At 40.4% G+C, this 20,875-nt stretch overlaps 1 protein-coding gene across 3 annotated transcripts in view; it reads left to right on the forward strand.

Moving 5' to 3' along the window:
• The window catches only part of LOC123764026 (ubiquitin carboxyl-terminal hydrolase 20), a 32,295-nt gene extending 11,625 nt beyond the window's left edge, over nt 1-20,670 (forward strand). For 2 of the 3 annotated variants that reach the window (XM_045751477.2, XM_045751478.2), the window contains exons 8-14: nt 2,923-3,107; nt 5,627-5,942; nt 9,217-9,515; nt 9,665-9,912; nt 15,776-15,913; nt 16,572-17,165; nt 19,181-20,670. In XM_045751477.2, coding sequence (XP_045607433.1) covers nt 2,923-3,107; nt 5,627-5,942; nt 9,217-9,515; nt 9,665-9,912; nt 15,776-15,913; nt 16,572-17,165; nt 19,181-19,393 — 1,993 coding nt within the window. In that variant the 3' untranslated portion in view covers nt 19,394-20,670. Of the gene's footprint in view, nt 1-2,922; nt 3,108-5,626; nt 5,943-9,216; nt 9,516-9,664; nt 9,913-15,775; nt 15,914-16,571; nt 17,468-19,180 lie in introns of those variants that run through there. The other variant, XM_045751479.2, reaches the window with a different exon arrangement.
• Nucleotides 20,671-20,875: the final 205 nt, after the last annotated feature.

Raw genomic sequence — 20,875 nt, forward strand, 5'->3', positions numbered from 1 at the left:
GGTCACTGAAGTATGAAGACACAGACGAAAGTGAGTGAAACCTCACTGTAAAGGGAGGTTTGCTGTACAGTATTCCCTTATCTGTCCATCCTCATTCATCTTGTTTCATCACAGAAAATGTATATAAGAAGAATTAAACACATTAGCTAGCTATTCACGTTTCAATCTTTAAATTAATTTACAAAGATACGTGTGCCACAAATCAGTGAACGAAAATCATTGAAACTCAGTCGTTCACTTGTGTGGACCACTCTGGCTGGTGTTTGGTTAATATGAATCATTTGTTGTGTGGTCCATTTGTGTGATCCAACTTGTCATATGAAAGAATTATTAACTGTAACCTGTGATAGAATTGGAAAGTTTTCCACCAGTCTGCGAACTCTGTCTCGACATCGTAAGCAAATCTGAACATCCCCCGCTTTGGCGAACCATTGTTTGTCGAACTGGGTGAGTAAATCCAGCCTGAAAAGTGTAATTACCTAAGTGTAGTTGCAGGATGAGAGCTACACTTGCGGTGTCCCGTCTTCCCAGCACTCTGTCATCTGACGGTCTTGGCCTCCACCACCTTCTCACCTAACTTGTTCCGTCTAACACTCTGTTTGTGAATGTGAATTTTCTTATATTTCTTCGGCATCTGTGTTTAGCTAGTTTATATCTATGACCTCTTGTTCTTAAAGAGACATCTTCCCTATCGATTTTATCAATTCCTGTTACTATTTTGTATGTAGTGATCATATCACCTCTTTTTCTTCTGTCTTCTAGTTTTGGCATATTAATGCCTCTAATCTCTCCACATAGCTCTTGCACTTCAGTTCTGGGAGCCACTTAGTAGCATGTCTTTGCACCTTTTCCAGTTTGTTGATGTGCTTCGTTGATGTGCTTTGTTGATGTGATATGGGCACCACACAACCGCTGCATATTCTAGCTTTGGCCTAACAAAAGTTGTGAACAATTTCTTTAGTATATCGCCATCCATGTATTTAAAAGCAATTCTGAAGTTAGAAAGCGTAGCATAGGCTCCTCGCACAATATTCTTTATGTGGTCCTCAGGTGATAGTTTTCTATCTAGAACCACCCCTAGATCTCTTTCTTTATCAGAATTCTTTAAAGATTTCTCACATAATATATAGGTTGTGTGGGGTCTATGTTCTCCTATTCCACAACATGGCATTTATCAACATTAAATTCCATTTGCCAAGTAGTGCTCCAGATACTTATTTTGTCCAGGTCATCTTGAAGGGCATGACAATCATCTAAGTTTCTTATCCTTCCTATTATCTTAGCATCATCAGCAAACATGTTCATATACAGTAATTCTGTATACCAACTGGTAGATCATTTATGTAGACAATAAACATCACTGGTGCAAGAACTGAACCCTGTGGTACTCCACTTGTGACATTTCTCCAGTCTGATACATTGCCTCTGATCGCTGCTCTCATTTTTCTATCAGTCAGAAAATTTTTCATCCATGTTAGAAGCTTACCTGTCATCCCTCCAATATTTTCCAGTTTCCAGAACAACCTCTTACGTGGAACTCTGTCGAAAGCCTTTTTTAGGTCCAGATAGATGCAGTCAACCCAACCATCTCTTTCCTGTAATATCTCTGTGGCTCGATCATAGAAACTGAGTAAATTTGATACACAGGATCTTCCAGATCAAAAACCATATTGTCTGTCTGATATTATATCATTTCTCTCCAGGTTTTCTACCCATTTAGTTTTAATTATTTTTTCCAATATTTTGACTATTACACTTATCAATGATACAGGTCTATAATTAAGGGGGTCTTCCCTGCTTCCACTTTTGTAGATTGGAACTATGTTAGCCTTTTTCCATACATCAGCTACAACTCCTGTAAACAGGGATGCCTGAAAAATCAGTTGAAAAGGAATGCTGAACTCAGGTGCACATTCTCTCAGAACCCATGGTGAAACTCCATCTGGACTAACTGCTTTGTTCTTATTTAGCTCCTTGAGCATTTTTTCCACTTTGTCTCTAGATACCTCTATGTGCTCTGTTGTTCTCTGGAATTCTTATTGTATCTGGTTCCCTGAAGATTTCATTTTGTACAAACACACTTTGGAACTTTTCGTTTAATGTTTCACACATTTTCCTTTTCATTTTCCGTGAATCTATTTCCCATTTTCAACCTCTGAATATTATCCTTTACCTGCAATTTGTTGTTTATGAATTTATAGAATAGACCTGGTTCTGTTTTACATTTGTCTGCAATCCCTTTTTCAAAATTTCTTTCTGCCTCTCTCCTCACTGCCGTGTAGTTGTTTCTCGCATCTTTGTATCGCTGGTATGTTTGGGGGTTTGGCCTCTTCCTGTATTGATTCCATTTTTGTGTCTTTTGGTCTCTGGCCCTCTCGCAATTTCTGTTGAACCAGTCCTGTTAACTAGTTCTGCATCTCTGTTTTGGTATAAATTTTTTTGTGCCTTTATCATATATTTCACAAAGCTTGACATACATCTCATTCACTTCCTTGCCTAGCAACAAGTCTGTCCATTTATACTCACTAAAAAATTTTCTAAGGTTGCCATAATGTCTTCTCCTAAAGTCAGGTTTTTCAATTTCATCAACTATCATATTTTCTTCCAGATTATAACGCATTGCATAATTTATTCCCAAAAAGTCATGCTCACTTTTACCCAAGGGAGGAAGGTACTGAATGTCAAACATTTCTTCCTCCTTCCTGGTAAATATCAAATCTAGCATGGAGGGAACGTCCCCTTCCCTCATTCTCGTAGCTTGTTAACATGTTGATACAAGAATGTTTCCAGGATGAAACTAGATGTGTGAACTAGCCGGAGATTCATTGAATCGGGGTACGTTGAATCGAGGTTGTACTGTATACAGTACTGTAAGTACTTAATAGGATATAAGCATTAGTGTTCTTACCCTTCCTATTACAGGAGTCTTCTTTTGCCTGATCACGAGACAAGTGAATTCTCCGATGCTGTGTCAGATACCACTCTTCTTGACTCGGACTCGGCTGGTGGCATATCTTCCTCCGCTTCTCCTCAAGTTCACTCCTCCCTAACAAGTGGTCTTGGCTCCAGTAAGCCATCTATATCATCTATCACATCATCATTTAGAGGTCTGTTTAATTGCTGTCTAATAGTAATGTAGCATCTTGGTCATTAAATGTTGTGTATAGTATATACATGTAGACTTTTTATTTTGTTTAATATTATTCAAAACTGTTAATGTAACAGATTAAAAAAATTTGAGTTTAAACCATTTGGTCATTTTCCTAAACCCACTTCCCAGTACACAGCCTGTATCCACACATGACACTTGTGGTTTTTCCTTTCCTGACACATTAAACATCCAAAGGGAGACAATGGAGAATTTACAATCCAGCTTGGACTAACCTTTAGAAAAGTAATTCATCTGCTCTCAAAATATCTTTTCCAAGCAAATGTACTGTAGTAATACTTAAAAAAAGACCACCAAATATTTCTCTGCTAAAATTGCTAGCTGGTTACCTGGCTGCTACCCCCAACACACTACTTGGCGAGCACTTGTATAGGTGGTTGGTACGTGAATACATTGAAGGAAGAGGTTGTTGAAGTCAATTTCATCCACAATCCTAAGAAAAAATATGATGAAAATACTAATGTCACGTGAGGTAATGGGGAGGAGCCTACGTTAGCCTACCTTTCAGTCAGGCTCTGGATAGACCAGGTCATCTTTCACTTTAGAGGCTGGTGCAGTTGTACACTGTGTTCTGCTCTTGTGCTTCTAAATGTGTTTTAGTAGACTTTCCTTCATTTACAATTTAGCTGTTGGTCTGTATGGGAGGGACTTCGGCGTGTGCTTTTTATTCTCGGCTGTGTGCGCAGGAGTGTTTTCCGCCTTCCCAATTTGTTTTCTCAAGTGGGGTTTTGTTGCCACCAGGTTGGTAGTTTGTGTGGTTTTTCTGGGCTTCTGGTGTTTTATATTTTAAATTTCTTCAGTGTTGCCACTGTTTGAGGCCTTTTGAGGTACTGGTGTTTCTTTGTTGCATACTTTTTCTTATGTTTCATCCGTAGTACGTGTTAGCCTTGGGAATGGTTGCTTAAGGAGTAACCTAAGAGCAGCTGAGTAGTTTAAACTTGGATATAAAGCTTTGAGTTTAACCACTACCCTGTGCATAGCACCTTTAGGCACTATGAGAGTTGTGCAGTTTTTTTTTAATTAGGCTATATTTTAATGTTTTTAATGTTTTAATTACTCTTTGTGTTTTGGAATGGAAATAATTGAGTTTGGAAACATTTTGACATTAACTTTACCTGAATATTTATAAAAACAACAAAAATATATCCTTGACAATTGCACTAAGAAGTTTTTGCCAAAACCATGTGCGCAATGCAGGGGTTAAATGAAAAGCCCCCTCCTGAGCAAGCCACTCAGATGCATCCTTCCTCTTGTTCCTCAACTTGCCCTGCACCTCTCTGGGTTGGAGAGTGAATGAAAGTGAGGTGATTCCACTGTTGAGAATGAGTGATAGCATCAATTTTGGGATTGGGTTAGTGAGCAGGTAACCAATGAGCAGGGATAGCAGAGTAATGCTTGGCAGTATCTTTGAATCCCAGTATTACCTGGAGTCTTGACTGTAGTTGAATGAACCTTTTAAAGATTAGTCTAAGCTGAATTGAGACTTCTCCCAATGTCTTCCTTCCTCCACTTACTCATCAATGTAAGGGAGGGGCAATGACAGCTATATATATGTACAGTAGTTTATAGTTAAGAAACACTTTAAAAATGGCAATTATTAGAATACAAGACAGAATTCAAATGGACTACACATTGATGTTGAATTGAGGGAAACCATTTACTGTAAATGCGTGCATTATATATATTTATCAACACATCAGAGGAAACATACAAAATAGATAAATATTATTACTCGCTGATATGATTATACAGATCTTCGAGGTGAGGAGAGAGAAATGGAGGTAAACCCTCACACAACAATGAAGATGGCACCTCACAGCACCTTTGACACAGATACCTCTGTCTGCTACAAGTTCAGGCCTCCTATGAAGCCTGATCTTGTCATTAGGTGCTTGGACAGAGACACAAGGGGAGGGGAAAAGGCTACACATACAATATCAATTACACCCAACTATTGTAAGCACATGCACTGGACACAACAGCACTATACACTCACACTCTCATAAACAATTCTTAAAAGAATTTTATTTAATCTACAATATTCGCTGACAATTACTAAAATGAAATGAATAAAAATGTAATGCCAATCATTAAAGAAAGTGTAGCTTGAAAAAATCCCTGCTGTGTCAGGGATGGAAAAACACACTGCTCAGTAAGGAGCATTTTCATCACTTCTTGGAACCTTTCTTTAGTAAGGTGTACTAAATTGTTACTTCTCGTATTAGTAGTGTAATATTATTTCATGTGAGGTATATGTATCCTCTTCTTTTTCCTTGTTTCAGATCTGTAAGATATGTGAAAATGTTATTGAAAACAAAAGTTAAAACTAAATAAAACCAATAATTGAAGTAAGGTTTGTTTACATCACATAATTCATTTTTCATTGGGAATGTACAAAATAATTGAAACACTTTAGTGTAGAGAATATTAAATTCACCTATTAATTTCTTTTGGCAGCTACAACATCCCCTCCCCCAGGCAAAGCCTCCACAAACACTACTAACAATCCCAACCGAAGAAGAAAGCCGCCTTCGTACCGCAGCGTCATCTCGGATATCTTTGATGGAACCATTGTCAGTTCAGTGCAGTGCTTAACCTGTAATACGATATCCTCAAGAAAAGAAACATTCCAGGACTTAAGTTTGCCTATCCCTAGCAGCGACCAACTAAGCATCCTGCAGCACTCGTCTGTTACCCAACTACAGCAGGTGGGAGTAACCAACACCAGCAGCCTCCACCTTGCCAAGGCCTCGTGTGATACAGCAACAGATGGGTTAGTTTTCTATGATTCTAATGTAGTACTTTTATCAAATTTTAGACAAGGATGATTTCTTATGTGGAAGCTTTTTTTTTTTATATTGCCAATGATTGTTCTTCTCAGCCTGTAACCGATTCTGCATTATCCATAGCTACAAACCATACTGATACCCCTCACTCTTAAATCCTCTCCAGCTGAGAAAATTAAGCTCTACATAAAAAATCTAGAATGCCACCAAAATGAGCAGCCAACCCTGAGTCTTGTACTAGTTCTTTAAGCTCTCAAATGCTATTTTGTAAGTATCCATTCAATTTAAGGACCTCTTATTTACCATTCCGCCAGTACTAAACGCTGATTTTTAGATCGTTAACTGGCTCCTTATTTACCGAGTCATTGGCCGTTAAATCCGGAACACGGTATTGAGTTTACAGAGTCTGGTATGCATTAAATTGAAGGCTACTATTATGTTTATTGTGACAAGCTTGCCTTCGATAGGCCAGCAACTACATTTTTCCTTCACAGATTTCACTGCTTTTGTTATGCAGCACGTAGTCATAGCTAGTCACCGTCCCAACTAGTCAGAGGCAGCCATGGTCAAGTTACAGTCAGGCAGACATTCACAGTTCACAAGTCAGTCATAAATCAGTCATAACCAGTCACAGTTTGTAAACAGTATGAGTCAGATATTGTTTACAAAACACCAATGTTATATACTCTCACAAACCCAATGTGTACCTTCTTGTATATAAATAAATAAATAAATAAATAAATAATGCTGTCAGGCAGGGTGGTCTGCTACCAAGACCACCAGCTGGTGGGAAGGATCTGGAGGGATCACAGTCTACATGCGGCTGGAGGGGTGGGGGATATTTCTGGGAGGGTCCAGTGTGGGGATGGGGAGGTAGGATGTAGTGGGAATGGGGGAGTTATAAACCAGTCTGTGGTTGTCCACCCACCTGCCTGCCACCTTGCCAGTCAACCACCAATTCATCCATCCAATTGAAAAACCAGCCCATAACCATCTACCTACCAATCCATCCATCCCACCCTGCCTGCCCGCCCACTCACCCTGCCTCTGGCCAGTCTGCTCGCGCACCCAGCCAGTCCACCCAAAGTCCATAGCCAGTCCACCCAAAGTCCATAGCCAGTCCACCCAAAGTCAGTAGTCAGTCGACCCACAAAGCCTGTCCGCCCATCCAGCCAGCCTGCTCATGCACATAACCCACTCTGCCCGCCATCTAGCCACCCCACCAATCCATCCATCCAGTGCCTGCCCGCCCAAACCTACCCAGCCTCAAATATCATGCTGGGGTGTCTCACGGTGATGATCTTGTTTCATCACCATGAGACAAGACTTTTGGGTGATGGCTTTGTCTGTCTTGTGCTTACTAACTGTGGTTCTGGGGTAGTTTTCTTTCTGTTCGTCTGGGCACCGGTTTTGGGCCCGGTGCACTTGGCCTGTATACTCTTCCAGCTTCTAAGCCTTCAGTCCTCGGTATTCTTTCTGTATTGTGGCCAATTTAGCCATGGGGCATTTTTTCAGGGTCCTGTGACTTACCCTTCCATATTATGTTCTTTTTCTGGACACCTATTGACACTTTTCATTACCATGGTGCATCTTTTCGCTGGCAAATGTGGTAGATAGAGCTCCCCTGGGGTTCGTTTTCTGGTGCCCTATGGTTCCTTGGATTCATCTTTTCGGGGGTTTTCTTTCTCTCAAATTTCCCTTGGGGGAAATCCGAGAGGAATTTCTCCAAGAAAAAAAACCCAAGGCTCCCAAACCTTGGTGGGTTTGGGAGCCCCTTGGCATGTGCCTCTGGCGGGCCCTGGTTTTGCCTCCTGTGTTGGATCCAGTTTTCTTTGAGTTCGGTTCCTCTTACACTGCTAGGGGGCATTTCATGGTTCCGGTGCTTTCCTGGCTGACAGCCTACCTTGTTGGCTGGTTGGTGTGGGCTCCCTCCCAGTCTGCTTGTCTGCTGGCCAGGGTTCTAGTTCTTTCTCAGCTTGCTGGGTTCGGATTCCTGGTGACTTGGCGGAAGTCCCAGTTGATTCTTTCTCGAGTTCGGTCTTGGTGGCTGAGCGTTGTGTGGGATTCTCGCACGGCATCCATCTCTCTCTCTCTCTCCCTCTCTCTCTCCTGTGGCTTTGCTTCAGCTGCAGTCCCACTTTCAGCTTTGTTTGGGGGGAACTCGGATCACAAGGCGCTTGCTCGGCCAGCTGTGTGGGAGCCTGGACTTTGTCATGCTGGTTTTACTGCTGGGCAAGGTTTGGCTTCAGAGACTGTTCTGGTACCTTCAGGGCAGTCTCTTTCGCTGCTCTCACAATCACTGGATTCAACCCCGATGTCCGTGCGTCAGTTGCTGTGTCTTCGGCTTCTTCTTTGGGGTTCGGTGCCTGCTTGATACCTGCTTGGAGTTCTGAAAGTTCTTCTTCTCTCCAAGCCCGGCCCATGGCCAGATTTGACTTGGTCAAACAGGCTGTTGCTTGGAGCGGCCCACAGGCCCCACATATCCACCACAGCTCGGTTGGTCCGGCACTTCTTGAAGAAAATTATTTGCCGTGTCTTCCCTTGCCCTCGCTTGATGTGTTCACAGACGTCTTGTCCCTCAGCTGGGGCTTTGTAACCAGTGCTCCCCAGGCCAGCCTGAGGCATTGGGCTCCATCCTTCTATTGGGCTCATGACATGGTGTGGGAGTTTACAGCTGTGTGGCAGACACTGAGGAGGTTTTTGATCCCTCGGAGCTCTGTGATCCGGCTCCATTAATAAATGATTCACAACATGGTTTTACTAATGGCCATTCATGTTTAACAAATTTGCTATCATTTTATTCCAGCACAGTTCAGGCAGTTGATAAGGGTAAGGTTTGTGATGTTGTGTACCTTGACTTAAGCAAAGCTTTTGACACAGTGCCACATGAAAGACTAATTAAAAGTTAGAAGCTCACGGTATTGTATTGGGGGTGCTATATTAAGTTAGATTAGGGCATGGGATTAGGGCATTAGGACCAAAGGAAACAAAGATTAGGGCATGGGACCAAAGGAAACAAAGATTTAGTATAAATGGGGTTAAGTCAAGAGTGGGATAATGTTGTAAGTGGAGTGCCTCGAGGGTTTGTCCTGGGACCTCTGTTATTCATAATATATATAAATGATTTAGAGTCAGGTTTGAGCAGCAATATTTGCAAATTTGCCGATGATACAAAAACTTGGAGTCGGTGTAAGATATCTTAGTTTAATCCATATTACCCCTTTCAGAATATATTATTTTCATCTGAACTCGTTCCTATAGGTGGATGTGGTGGATCTGGGTATGGCTGCGATCATGGCTGTGGGGACCGGCAGTCTCCCTCCATCATTGCCTTGCAGCCTTCTTCAGTGCAGATGAACTTAAAGGAGATAATATGTATTCGTGTGAAAAGTGTGGTAAACTACGTAATGGGGTCAAATATTCTAAAGTTTTGAAACTACCAGAGGTGCTTATAATCCACCTGAAAAGGTTCCGGCATGAAACAATGTTCAGTTCAAAAATCAGCCAGTATGTGTCATTTCCGCTTCATGGCTTAGATCTCACACAATTCCTTCACAAAGGTAAGTTTATAAAGTCATGAATGCAGGATAAACTATTCTCTAATTGTGTTATTATGAAATATGATCATCTTTTGATAGGTAAAAGGCTTTATGCCCAGTTTTCATTCTTTTCTTTTCTTATTCTGTAGTCTTGTAATTTTGTCCTTCAGATTGTGCATCTGAGGTGGTTACATATGATCTGTATGCTATTATCTGTCACCATGGCACTGCAGGAGGTGGTCATTACACCTCATATTGTCAAAACTGGAGCAATCACCGCTGGTATGAGTTTGATGATCAGTATGTTACTGAAGTCTCTCCGGAAACTGTTGCCAAATGTGAAGCATATGTTTTATTCTACAAAAAGACAAGTACGGAGATGACATCACGGCGCCAAAGAACTGTCGAACTTATGCAGGTATGCCATATTAATCTAACTATCTCGGATTTAATTTTAACCTACAATTTGTAAATAGGTAATGAAAGTAGTTTGTTTTCAACTACATCATTGTAGCTAAAAGCAACCACACCTTGTCTGTGATACAATAAAATCTCTGCCATAACACAGACTGATACTTAACTATTGTTATTTACATAAATATATGGTCTAGCTCGCCTTCCCCCAACTTCTGATAATCTATAGCTAAGATTTTTTTTGTCGTATCTTTGGTGGGTTGCTTTTGTACACAAAAGTCTAACATTAAGAAACTAAAGTATTATTACTGTACTAGTTCAGTCAGTTCAATACAGAAGCATATACAGATGAGTATATGCATTTGTATTGCCAATTTTGTAATCATAAAATAATTATAAGATTTAATAAAACTTTTGTATATTTTTCTTTCTTGAGGGGTGGAATAGGTATGTGAAGGTAACCATGCTGTGGGGACTACACACACGAGTCACATCGGCCCCAGGCATCCTTAATATTCTACCAGAGCCACAACCTGCCCCCTCCCCCTCTCCCCCCCTCTCACAAAGGCACAGGGAGCAGAGGGGATTTTTTATGATCATCCTCACTATGGAAATATTCAGAAAGTAATAGGATGAAATGGATAACTATAAGGTTCTTGTAGTTGTCAAGTCCTCAAGGTCTCAGTCCTTGAGGTCCAAGATCTGACAAAATGGGCCAGACATCTCTCCACAGTGCTGTCAGAGTGGCGAACCATGAAAGGCCTGGCAAAAGCCCTTTCGTGGTTTGCTAGGGTTAGGCAAAAGCCCTTTCATAATTCAGTCCAGGGTTAGGGTTAGATAACCCTAACCAGTCCCTGAACAGATTCATTTAAGGTTCAGGAACTGGTTAGGGTTTCTAGTGGTATGTCTTGCTTACAACTTCAAGGTTCTTCCTTTCAACTTGATTCTGGCTCCTCAGATTTTTACCAGGTTGCCAGGTTGTAACCCAGGTAAATCTCCAGGGGGTTCGTGTCTTAGCCTAACTCGACAACTAGCTTGTTTGGATTCTTATCCAATCTGTGTGTCTGCAAGTTGAGAATCTGGTTCATTCCCAGCTTTCTGGGTTTGGATTCCTAGTGAACAGGATGAAGCCCTAGTTGGTTCTATCTCAGGTTTGTCTATCTGATGTTGGACTGACCCTGGATTGCTCGGCAATTGGTCAAGCGATTGTGTGGGAGCCTGAAATTTACCTTCATAGTAAATTCTTTCAATACTGCCCTTTTTACCTTTGCTGAAACTGCCAAGTGCGAGCTCTGTTAGCCCTTTTCTGGCCTTTGGTTCGCTGGTTTCCTCTTCAGGTTTTTCTAGATTTTCTGTGGCACCTTCCTCCTCCATCACTTTATACATTCGTAGACACCTCGGCCCTGGATTGGGGTTTTCTAGGGGGAGCCCTACTGCTCTCCGGATATATCCCCTTATCCAGGCTGATATTGCTATATTAGACTTTGGCATCAGTCATGTGAGTGGAGTTCTTAGGCCTACCGGGGACCACAAGCTAGAACCTGGCTCCCCCTAAGAGAGGCACGAGGAGCAATGGCCTATAGCAACCGCCTTGTGGTTGGAAGCATTCTATGTCTGCCATCGACCGGATCAGGCACCCAGAAAGGTAAGCGCCCTAAAAAAACTATTCTGGAGGTTCAATTTCAGATTTCAGATTCTTCTGAAACTGAGAGCCGAACTAGTGAACAGAACTCCTCAAACAAAGACGAGCAAACGAGCAAGACGTCACCATGTCGCTGCGCCGCTGTCTGCACAGCTCCCCCGTCCCCGAGAGGGGGAAGGGGGAGCCCCAGACCCCTCACACCGGCTACCCAAAACCCCCAGTTCTGAGGCTGATGCGCTAGGCTGAAGTCGTGTGCTCTGGCTCCTGATTTGGTCTCAAGCTCTGTACCTAGTGGTGTGGGGGCTGTTCCTTAAGGGTGCGCGAGCCAGGAGTATTCTCTTCAGTACTTCGGCTGCATGCGCCTAGGGCTCCCTTCCCTAGTTGCCCCGTAAGTACCTTCCTTGGGGCTTGGGGTCGCCTTGCACAAGTTCCTTGGGTTCTGTCTCTGCGTGGTCATTTGCTGCTCGGCGTTCGGCCGCCCTTTGTGTGTTGGGGGTGTTTCTTGCACCCTTGTTTACCTTAGGGTAAGAGGTGTTTGCACTGGTAGGGATGCAGGGCACTGCACAGCTAGTTGTCATCTCTCATAGCGGCCGACTCTGTTCCGCCTGGGTACGTTGTCCTCTTGCAGGGTTTTATTATTGTTTTTGTTCCCTGCCTGTTGGGGAAGTCTCCCTTTGCTTGGTCGCCCCTGTGTGTGTGTGGGTGTAATTACCTAAGTGTAGTTACAGGATGAGAGCTACGCTCGTGGTGTCCCGTCTTCCCAGCACTCTTTGTCATATAACGCTTTGAAACTACTGACAGTCTTGGCCTCCACCACCTTCTCACTTAACTTGTTCCAACCGTCTACCACTCTATTTGTGAAGGTGAATTTTCTTATATTTCTTCGGCATCTGTGTTTAGCTAGTTTAAATCTATGACCTCTTGTTCTTGAAGTGCCAGGTCCCAGGAAATCTTCCCTGTTGATTTTATCAATTCCTGTTACTATTTTGTATGTAGTGATCATATCACCTCTTTTTCTTCTGTCTTCTAGTTTTGGCATGTTTAATGCTTCTAACCTCTCCTCGTAGCTCTTACCCTTCAGTTCTGGGAGCCACTTAGTAGCATGTCTTTGCACCTTTTCCAGTTTGTTGATGTGCTTCTTAAGATATGGGCACCACACAACAGCTGCATATTCTAACTTTGGCCTAACAAAAGTCATGAACAATTTCTTTAGTATATCGCCATCCATGTATTTAAATGCAATTCTGAAGTTAGAAAGCATAGCATAGGCTCCTTGCACAATATTCTTTATGTGGTCCTCAGGTGATTTCTAGGGCCATTGCTCCCTGAAACCTCTCTGAAGGGGCCAGGTTCTGGTGCTGGTCCCTGGTAGGTCTGAACTCCTTAGCTAATGTCCCGGTCAAATATAACATACATTAGCCCGATAAGCTCCAGGGAGCCTCAGGGGCTCGCCCAGAAAATAGCGTTTCTTTACATTCAACGCTGGTTTTTTGAGAGAGTAGTCTGCACTCCTGCCTCCTGGTAAGTCCTGGTTTCCTTATTCTCTGTGCTTTGGAATCTTCATGGAGACACCATTTGGACCCTCCATAAAACCCAGTATTGAATTTAGTGAAATCTCTCTTTCTGGTTGTGCCTTAGCGATGCCCTTCTCCCTTTCCTTCCAGGTGTGCCAGTTGGTCGTCTTAGGCACTGGACTAAGTGTTGACATGGGAGCTAAGAGCTGACAGTGATGCTGCCACCTGGCAGTGGCCAGCTGTAATGATGTGTGTGTCTAAACAGACTACATGGTTCATTGTTTGCCGAGTTGTCTGTTACTTCATTTTTAGTTTCTCTGTGTACCCTGCAGCTGTATGTTTTGCTTCACTTACTTTCTGAATGTTTCCTTGGTGAGGATGATCATATACATGAGGAAAGGGGGGGGTGAATAGGCACTGACTCTGGTCTTCAGTATTCTATTAAGAATTCATGGGGCTAATGTGACTTGTGTGCGGAGCTATCTCAGTGCGGCTAGCTTCATGGAGCCCCCAAAGTTCAGCCAGAAAAAGGCATTTCATTGCATTCAATGCTAGTTATTTTTATGATTACTGTATATCTTTATGACACAGAATTTCATTAAATTGCAACCACTAACATCTAGTTGGTTGGTTCTGGTTCAGCTTATCTCTCAGCATTACAACATTCACCACAAGAATTTACATTCATTCAGTAAAATTTACTACTTTCACTAATATTTTGCAATTCAGAAAACATTTGGCATTAATTTTAGGAAGATTTTTTTTTTTATAAAGGGGGTGTTTTCTATCAATGAAATAAAGGTTTTGCTAAGGACCATGGTTTTGTTTACAATTATACTTCACTGTTGTGCTTAACCCCTTAACTGCGTTGCCTCCAAATATGACACCCCCCCCCCCAGTGCACAGGAAATATATTCTCTGGAAAAAATTCTTTTGATTTTTTAGTGTCAAAAACCCTTCCCTCAGTATGGGCATGTAAAAAAAAAATAAAAATTGTACTTACTTTGGCTGCTATGGGGTCCGTAAGTTGGTGCGTGACGTCATCATTCCCCTGTTCGTCCATGACGTATGCTCCTGGGGCCAGTAGGGTGCCTGGGTCAGGGCGCATGAGTTCCCACGAATATATTTTCATTTTTTGCGCACAGTTCCAAATACATTTTATTTGTTTTTACATGCTAATCCTATGTATAATGAAGACGTACACTATATTATGGCAGTAAAACATCCGTACTGTCCGAAGACACTGTGTTACGTGCATGACACTTGTGTACACATATGCTGCACATATTTACTATGTATCATGCTAATTTATGTATATATACAATCTATTTACACACTATACACTGTCACACACTATATACATTCACCATCAACACATTCAGAACACCGCAAATGAGAGCAGCCACACCCAGCCAGTCTCCTTCACTCCAACATCTTACTCGCCAACATTGCTCCTCCCACCATAGTTATTGTTCTTATTACACTATTTACACATGTTATATATACCTATCTACATGTTTTATTTACCAGAACTATGCAACTAAGCCGGTATTGTGTCCAAACAGTACAGTTGCCACCATACACTGCATGAAAAATCACACAATAGACAGCAGACAACGCTACGATTACGACGTCACCTCCCTCACCAAAATAGCTCCTCTCAACATTCTCCTGTTGCTGTTATTACACTATATACACACACTGTATATACCCATGTACATATGTGTTGCCCATAGCGAACCACTAAGCTAGTATGGTGAGCAAAACAAGAGTGGCTGCCACACACACACAATGAGGCTACCTCAATTCTCTCCTCCCTCGCTCACCAAAATTCCTCCTTCCACAATACTACGCACAATGCTAATTATAACCACAATCCTGGTCACTAATTCCTGTAAATGAATAATTGACCACACGTTTATTTTGAAAAGGAACCTAAGAAGTCATTTGAAGATTCCTAGATGGACGAAATAATGCTGTTGCTAGTGCTGTGAACATTGTGAACAGCATTGAATCACTGATATATGAACATTGTACCCATTCATCATCACACTCAGGCTCTTCTATAATACTATCATGGCTAAATAATACAAGTTATATATATACTTTGACATTATTAGGCAATGCTGTGGTCACGCTGAACAGCAGTGCTGTGCGCTCATGCTGCGAGCGCCAACCTTGGTTGCTTACTCACTACTAAGGCTCCCACACCCGGCAATGTGGACCACAATTTTTTTTAAAAATGGCGTCTGTTTACAAGAGCCCTGAGGAAGCTGATGTGAACCCCCATGTAGCCGCGGGAGTTTTGAATGGAACGTGAAAAATACAAATACCCGGAGGCGCGTTGCACAAACCAGACGTGAGCCTGCAGGCTCGTTGCACAGTTTAAGGGTTAATGCCACGTGTTTTGCCTGTGACCTAATATTCCATCTTGCTTCCACCATGGCCAGGGTCTTGGGAGTCTAACATGAAAACTAAGACTTGGCTGTAGTAGAGCAAAGCTGAAGGAGCACAGGGGTGCACCAAAAGAATTTTTTTTTTTCATTACTTTCACATGGAATGGAATGAAATTATATGTTATTTGCAAGGAATCTTGCATCATAACGGATGTGTGATTTGTTGCTTTAGAAAAAAGATAAAAAAAAAGAGAGAACTGGATGTGTGTGTTGCTTTAGAGTACTATAATAAACATCTATTTTATCTTTCAATAGGTGTCTTCAAGGGAGCCTTCACTGATGCAGTTCTATATATCAAAACAGTGGGTTAATAAGTTTAACACTTTCTCGGAGCCAGGACCCATCGATAACTGTGACTTCTTGTGCCCACATGGAGGAGTACAACCACAAAAGGTATGAAATACTTTTATATATATATATATATATATATATATATATATATATATATATATATATATATATATATATATATATATATATATATATATATATAAATTTATTTATTATTATTATTATTAAGACAAAGACTTATTAAGACTTAATAATGACAAAGAGTGCTGGGAAGACGGGACACCACGAGCGTAGCTCTCATCCTGTAACTACACTTAGGTAATTACACACATATACACACACACACACACACACACACACACACACACACACACAGTATAAATATATTAAAAGTAATTCATGTGTAAAGCTTCTCTACTCGTATAGTGACCATATGTTTATAGAAATACATAAATCAAATTAATATTTGTAATGTAGTCATGTTGATTGTAACTTGGTAATACAGTACTGTAAAATATGTATTGACTGGGTAATTATAGCAAATAAATAATAAACTTTAAACCCAAAAGTTTAAATAGTTAAAAGATGATTATTTCTCTATCCTGGACCATTTTCAGCTTAATAGTTGTCGAGGATAGACCCAAATGTCATTACAGTTCTTTTACTTTCTAAGGTGTGGGTTTAGTTTTTATTTGTACCTGAAGTGTTAGTACATTTTTTATAATAAATGTTTAATTATGCAATTTTTTTCATAAACTAGGCAAGCTATGTAGGAGAGCTGGTGATGCTTCTCAACCAAGGTGTTTGGGAGTACCTACATCAAGTATTTGGTGGGGGCCCTGCTTGTACGCGCTTGTACGAGTGTGTTACTTGTCGCGCTGAACTTGATGCCCTCTCACATCGTCAGAGTAGCGAGCTCGAGATGTTTTTCAAACTGAAAAAGATGTTCCAAGAAGAGGAACACCCGAACATTGTAGCAATCTCCATGAGGTGGTTCCGTACGTGGGAGAGCTTTGTGCGAGGACGGGAACAAGAACCACCGGGTCCCATTGATAATTCTTCTATATGTACAAGTAAAACTGGTCAGCCAATGCTCAAGCCAGGTTCAGATTATGCACAGATCTCTGAAGAAATGTGGGACTTTTTTCATGAAACATATGGAGGTGGTCCAGAGTTGTCTGTGATGTATGGTAACCCACATGGTCCGACCAGACGATCAGATCGGGCAGAAGGATCACGCTCAGAAAGTCAGAAGTCAGAGCAGCTTCAGCCAAGTTCCCGGTCACAAAGTACGGATACGCTTCCATACAGTGGTACTGGTGCAAATCGACAAAGAACCATTTCTGCTGGTGAGGTGAGGAAAATATTACTAGTCAATAAATCTTTAAGTAAAGAAAAGCAAGTTTTCTATTAGTTATGATCTTTGAAACTGAGTTTGAGATATACACAGTATAATGTCACTTGTATTTACAGTATTAACTAAACTAAATTAATCTAAATAAGTTTTGCATCTGTTATGATCAGTGGAATTGATATTTGAGATGTATCCTCACTCTTATATTCCTAAACATTTCTGTAAACAGTGCAAACTATGAAGAATGTTAAATATTTTTGCAGATAATTTGATAGATCCTAGCAATAAAAAGTATTATATTATTATTATTATTATTACAATATCCCTAAATATCTCATCCAATCTTAGTTAAACATATCATCATTGTTTTGTATTCATAATAGCTGATCCTTAGATCAGATTTGATGCATAACGACAGTGTTTTAGTCTTCAGAGTGTTTATTTATTATGGTAGGTTATCTTGAGATGATTTTGGGGTTTAGCGTCCCTGCGGCCAGGTCTTCGACCAGGCCTCCTTTTTGTTACATACATCCCCAGGAAGCACCCCGTAGCAGCTGTCTAACTACCAGGTACCTATTTTACTGCTATGTGAACTGGATCATTAGGATGAAAGAAACTCTACCCATTTGTTTCCACCTCTGCCGGGGGATTGAACCCGCAACCTTAGGACTATGAATCCCGAGCGCTGTCCACTCAGCCATCTCGGTTATTGACAATTACTCTTATTTATCTTTTTAAATTTGATTTTATATAGAATAGTTCTTAAAATAGGGCAAGTTGCTCACAGTTGCAGTTCGTAGGATAGCATTAACAAGGCAATACATTTTTTAGGTTAGGAGTCGCTGCTGCAGTAAATGGGAAGGTACATATCTGTTATTGAACATGATCTTTGAGAAGCAGTTGTGAAGATAGGATGATGAGGATGTGTGTTAGGTATAGTTCATTCTGTTTAATTAATAATTAAATACAATGTAACTATTGATTTCTCCAAGAGACTTCATTTGAACATGGATTAAATCGGTCATAAGTTTAGTGCACCTTTTTCTCACATTCACCTGGAAATGCAACCAGGAGCCCTGGTCGACAACCGGGCTGCGGAGACGCTAAGCCCCGGAAGCACCTCAAGGTAACCTCAAGGTAAGGGAATAGAGCACAGTAGGCACGGGCTAGTACATAGGATTACTCATCTGGACAGCTGCATACTTCCTATGCAAGAACAGGATTTGTTTACGACATGTGGGATAAAGTAGATAGGTTCCATGGCAATCTGGGACTCTCCTTCCACATAAAGCTATATGGAACTCGCTTCCCACATAAAGCTGTACAGTATATAATAATCAGTGCACCAAGGAGAGATTAGTCTAACAACACTTTCCAAACTAGCTAAAGTGAATTTGCTATTAATTTTTAGTAGTAAAAGCCCCTAAGTTTCATTTTTTTTTTAACCTCATAATACTGTATTTGATTGCTTCTTGGTGCTTGCATAGACTTCCGTATGAAGCTCCTTCAGCCTGTTGATGTAACACAACACTACAATACCATGCAGCTGTCAAGAGCCACCACCACTTCATAATTTTTCTTCACATCAATAGAAACTAACTGGTTGTTACTCATCATGATGGCAATATGAGCATTTGGATAAACTTCCAAGCAGGAAGGCATAAAACTTCATGAAATGTACGTAAAATGTGGAGCAACCACTTTAATATCTGCATGTGTTGAGCTGTAAGCAATTACTTGTAGCTTGGCTCAGCCTGCACAGGATGCCTTATAGGGTTTTGTTACATTTGGATATGCACAATACATGTTCCAGATGGCAAACCACTATCTTGAAGGTGAAATGCCATGTGTGAAAATTATGGTATAAAAGAAGTAAACATGGAGTAGATAATTTGCAAGCTATGAATGCTGCATACTAGCCAGTGCCTACTGTACAAATTTGTTTACTAATTATAAGCAGATTATAAGTGGGGATGTTTATTAACATTTTATATTTTCTACACCCTCTTCTGTAGGTTATGAGGATGGCTCCGACACACTGCTCAAAGGTCAATGAAAGTGAGAGCTTGCCTGAGGCAAAGTCAGCTGACAGGACGGAAGAAATCAGAAAAGACGATAATGAACCGAGACAGACAAGCCCTATAGAAGAGGCATCAAGTACAAATATTTCCATCGTACAGCAAAATCCGGGGCACAAGTCATCAAATCACTCTCTGGAGAGACAGTGAATATAATTAAAAAATTTATGGAACAACTTCTGGTAATATTTTATTATCTAGGAACTTTCAGCATTTCTATGTAATAAAAATTTAAGGTATTACAAGGATGCACTATTTACATATATTTAAATAGTTGTGTTCAATATGCATAAGGACTTACAGAGTTTATTTTTCTCAGTATACAAGGATAGCAAGGAATGTGTTGAAAATTCTAGATTTGTTCATATTTGAAAATCATCTGATTAAATCTTCTGTTAGTCTGTTAGTAAGATTTATTCTGTATATGAAAGAGATGTATTAATTTTTGTCTTACTCTATTTTATATATATTGTGATAATTACATAAGTCAGGAAGCACCACTACTGTAGAAGCTAATGCTGTAGTGGAAATTAATGCTGCTGCTGATGTTGAAGTCAGGATGAAATACCTCTATTGCGTGAAATTTTGTAGTGGAATGAAACATTACAACTGTACAAATACTGTACTGTAGTGGGGTGTAGCAGCCTTACTTTACAAATGTTGTAGTGGGGTGTACCAACACTCTTGTATAAATGCTGTACAGTACTTAGCGTGAGAAGTCACTACTGTGTAAATGCTGTAAGTGTAATAAAACTATAAATACTGTAGCAAGGTGTACCACTACTGTATAAACATGTCGTTGGCATGAAATACCATCTCTGTATAAATGCTATAGTGGGATGTTATACTACTGCTGTATAAGACACTGTACATCATTGGGTGGCATCTTTCCCTTTCTGCGGATCAAGAAAATTGACATTGATGATTGGAGTAGTACATTAATGCTAGCGTACTTGTTAGTGATAATTTAAAAGATACAGTATTTGTAAATTGTTTTCTCAGAAAAAATGTTTGTAGACAGTGTGATATGATGAATGTAATTTGTGTTAACCTGAGGACCTATACTTGATCAATGGTGGCAAATGTTCCAAGAGTGTTACCATTGAAAGTATGGCATTTTCCAAGATATTTTTATGTTCCTTTAAAGGGATTATTTTTTCAGGGGTGTGTGAAGACCTGGTTATCCAGTTGCAATATATAAATTAGTTAAGGAATTGTCTCGCCTCCTAACGTGACACTTTTTGAAGCATAGTGCCGATTTGGACACATGTTGCTAATGCACTTATTTATTCATCACGTGTAAATGAGATAGCTTTATTGTCCAATTTCTAAATTAATATATGACGTAATTTGGCACCCATTGGTTTGTATAATATTAAATGATGGCACGAATACACACACAAATTAAAAGCAGATATTACAGAAAACATATTATTTACCCTTATAAGACTAAATACATTGATCTTTATATTATTATTGTTGTTGTTACTGTATTAATATAATTACTAGTCTAAGATTTGAGGAAATGTTTGTCTTTGTTTTTCTTTACATTATTATAAAAGTTTTCTGTAAAGCTATCTGAGGTGATGTTTAAAGTTTTTTTAATATAGTTTATAAAATCTTCATCACCAA

This window comes from Procambarus clarkii, chromosome 23 (assembly GCF_040958095.1).
Source record: "Procambarus clarkii isolate CNS0578487 chromosome 23, FALCON_Pclarkii_2.0, whole genome shotgun sequence".
Taxonomy (NCBI): domain Eukaryota; kingdom Metazoa; phylum Arthropoda; class Malacostraca; order Decapoda; family Cambaridae; genus Procambarus; species Procambarus clarkii.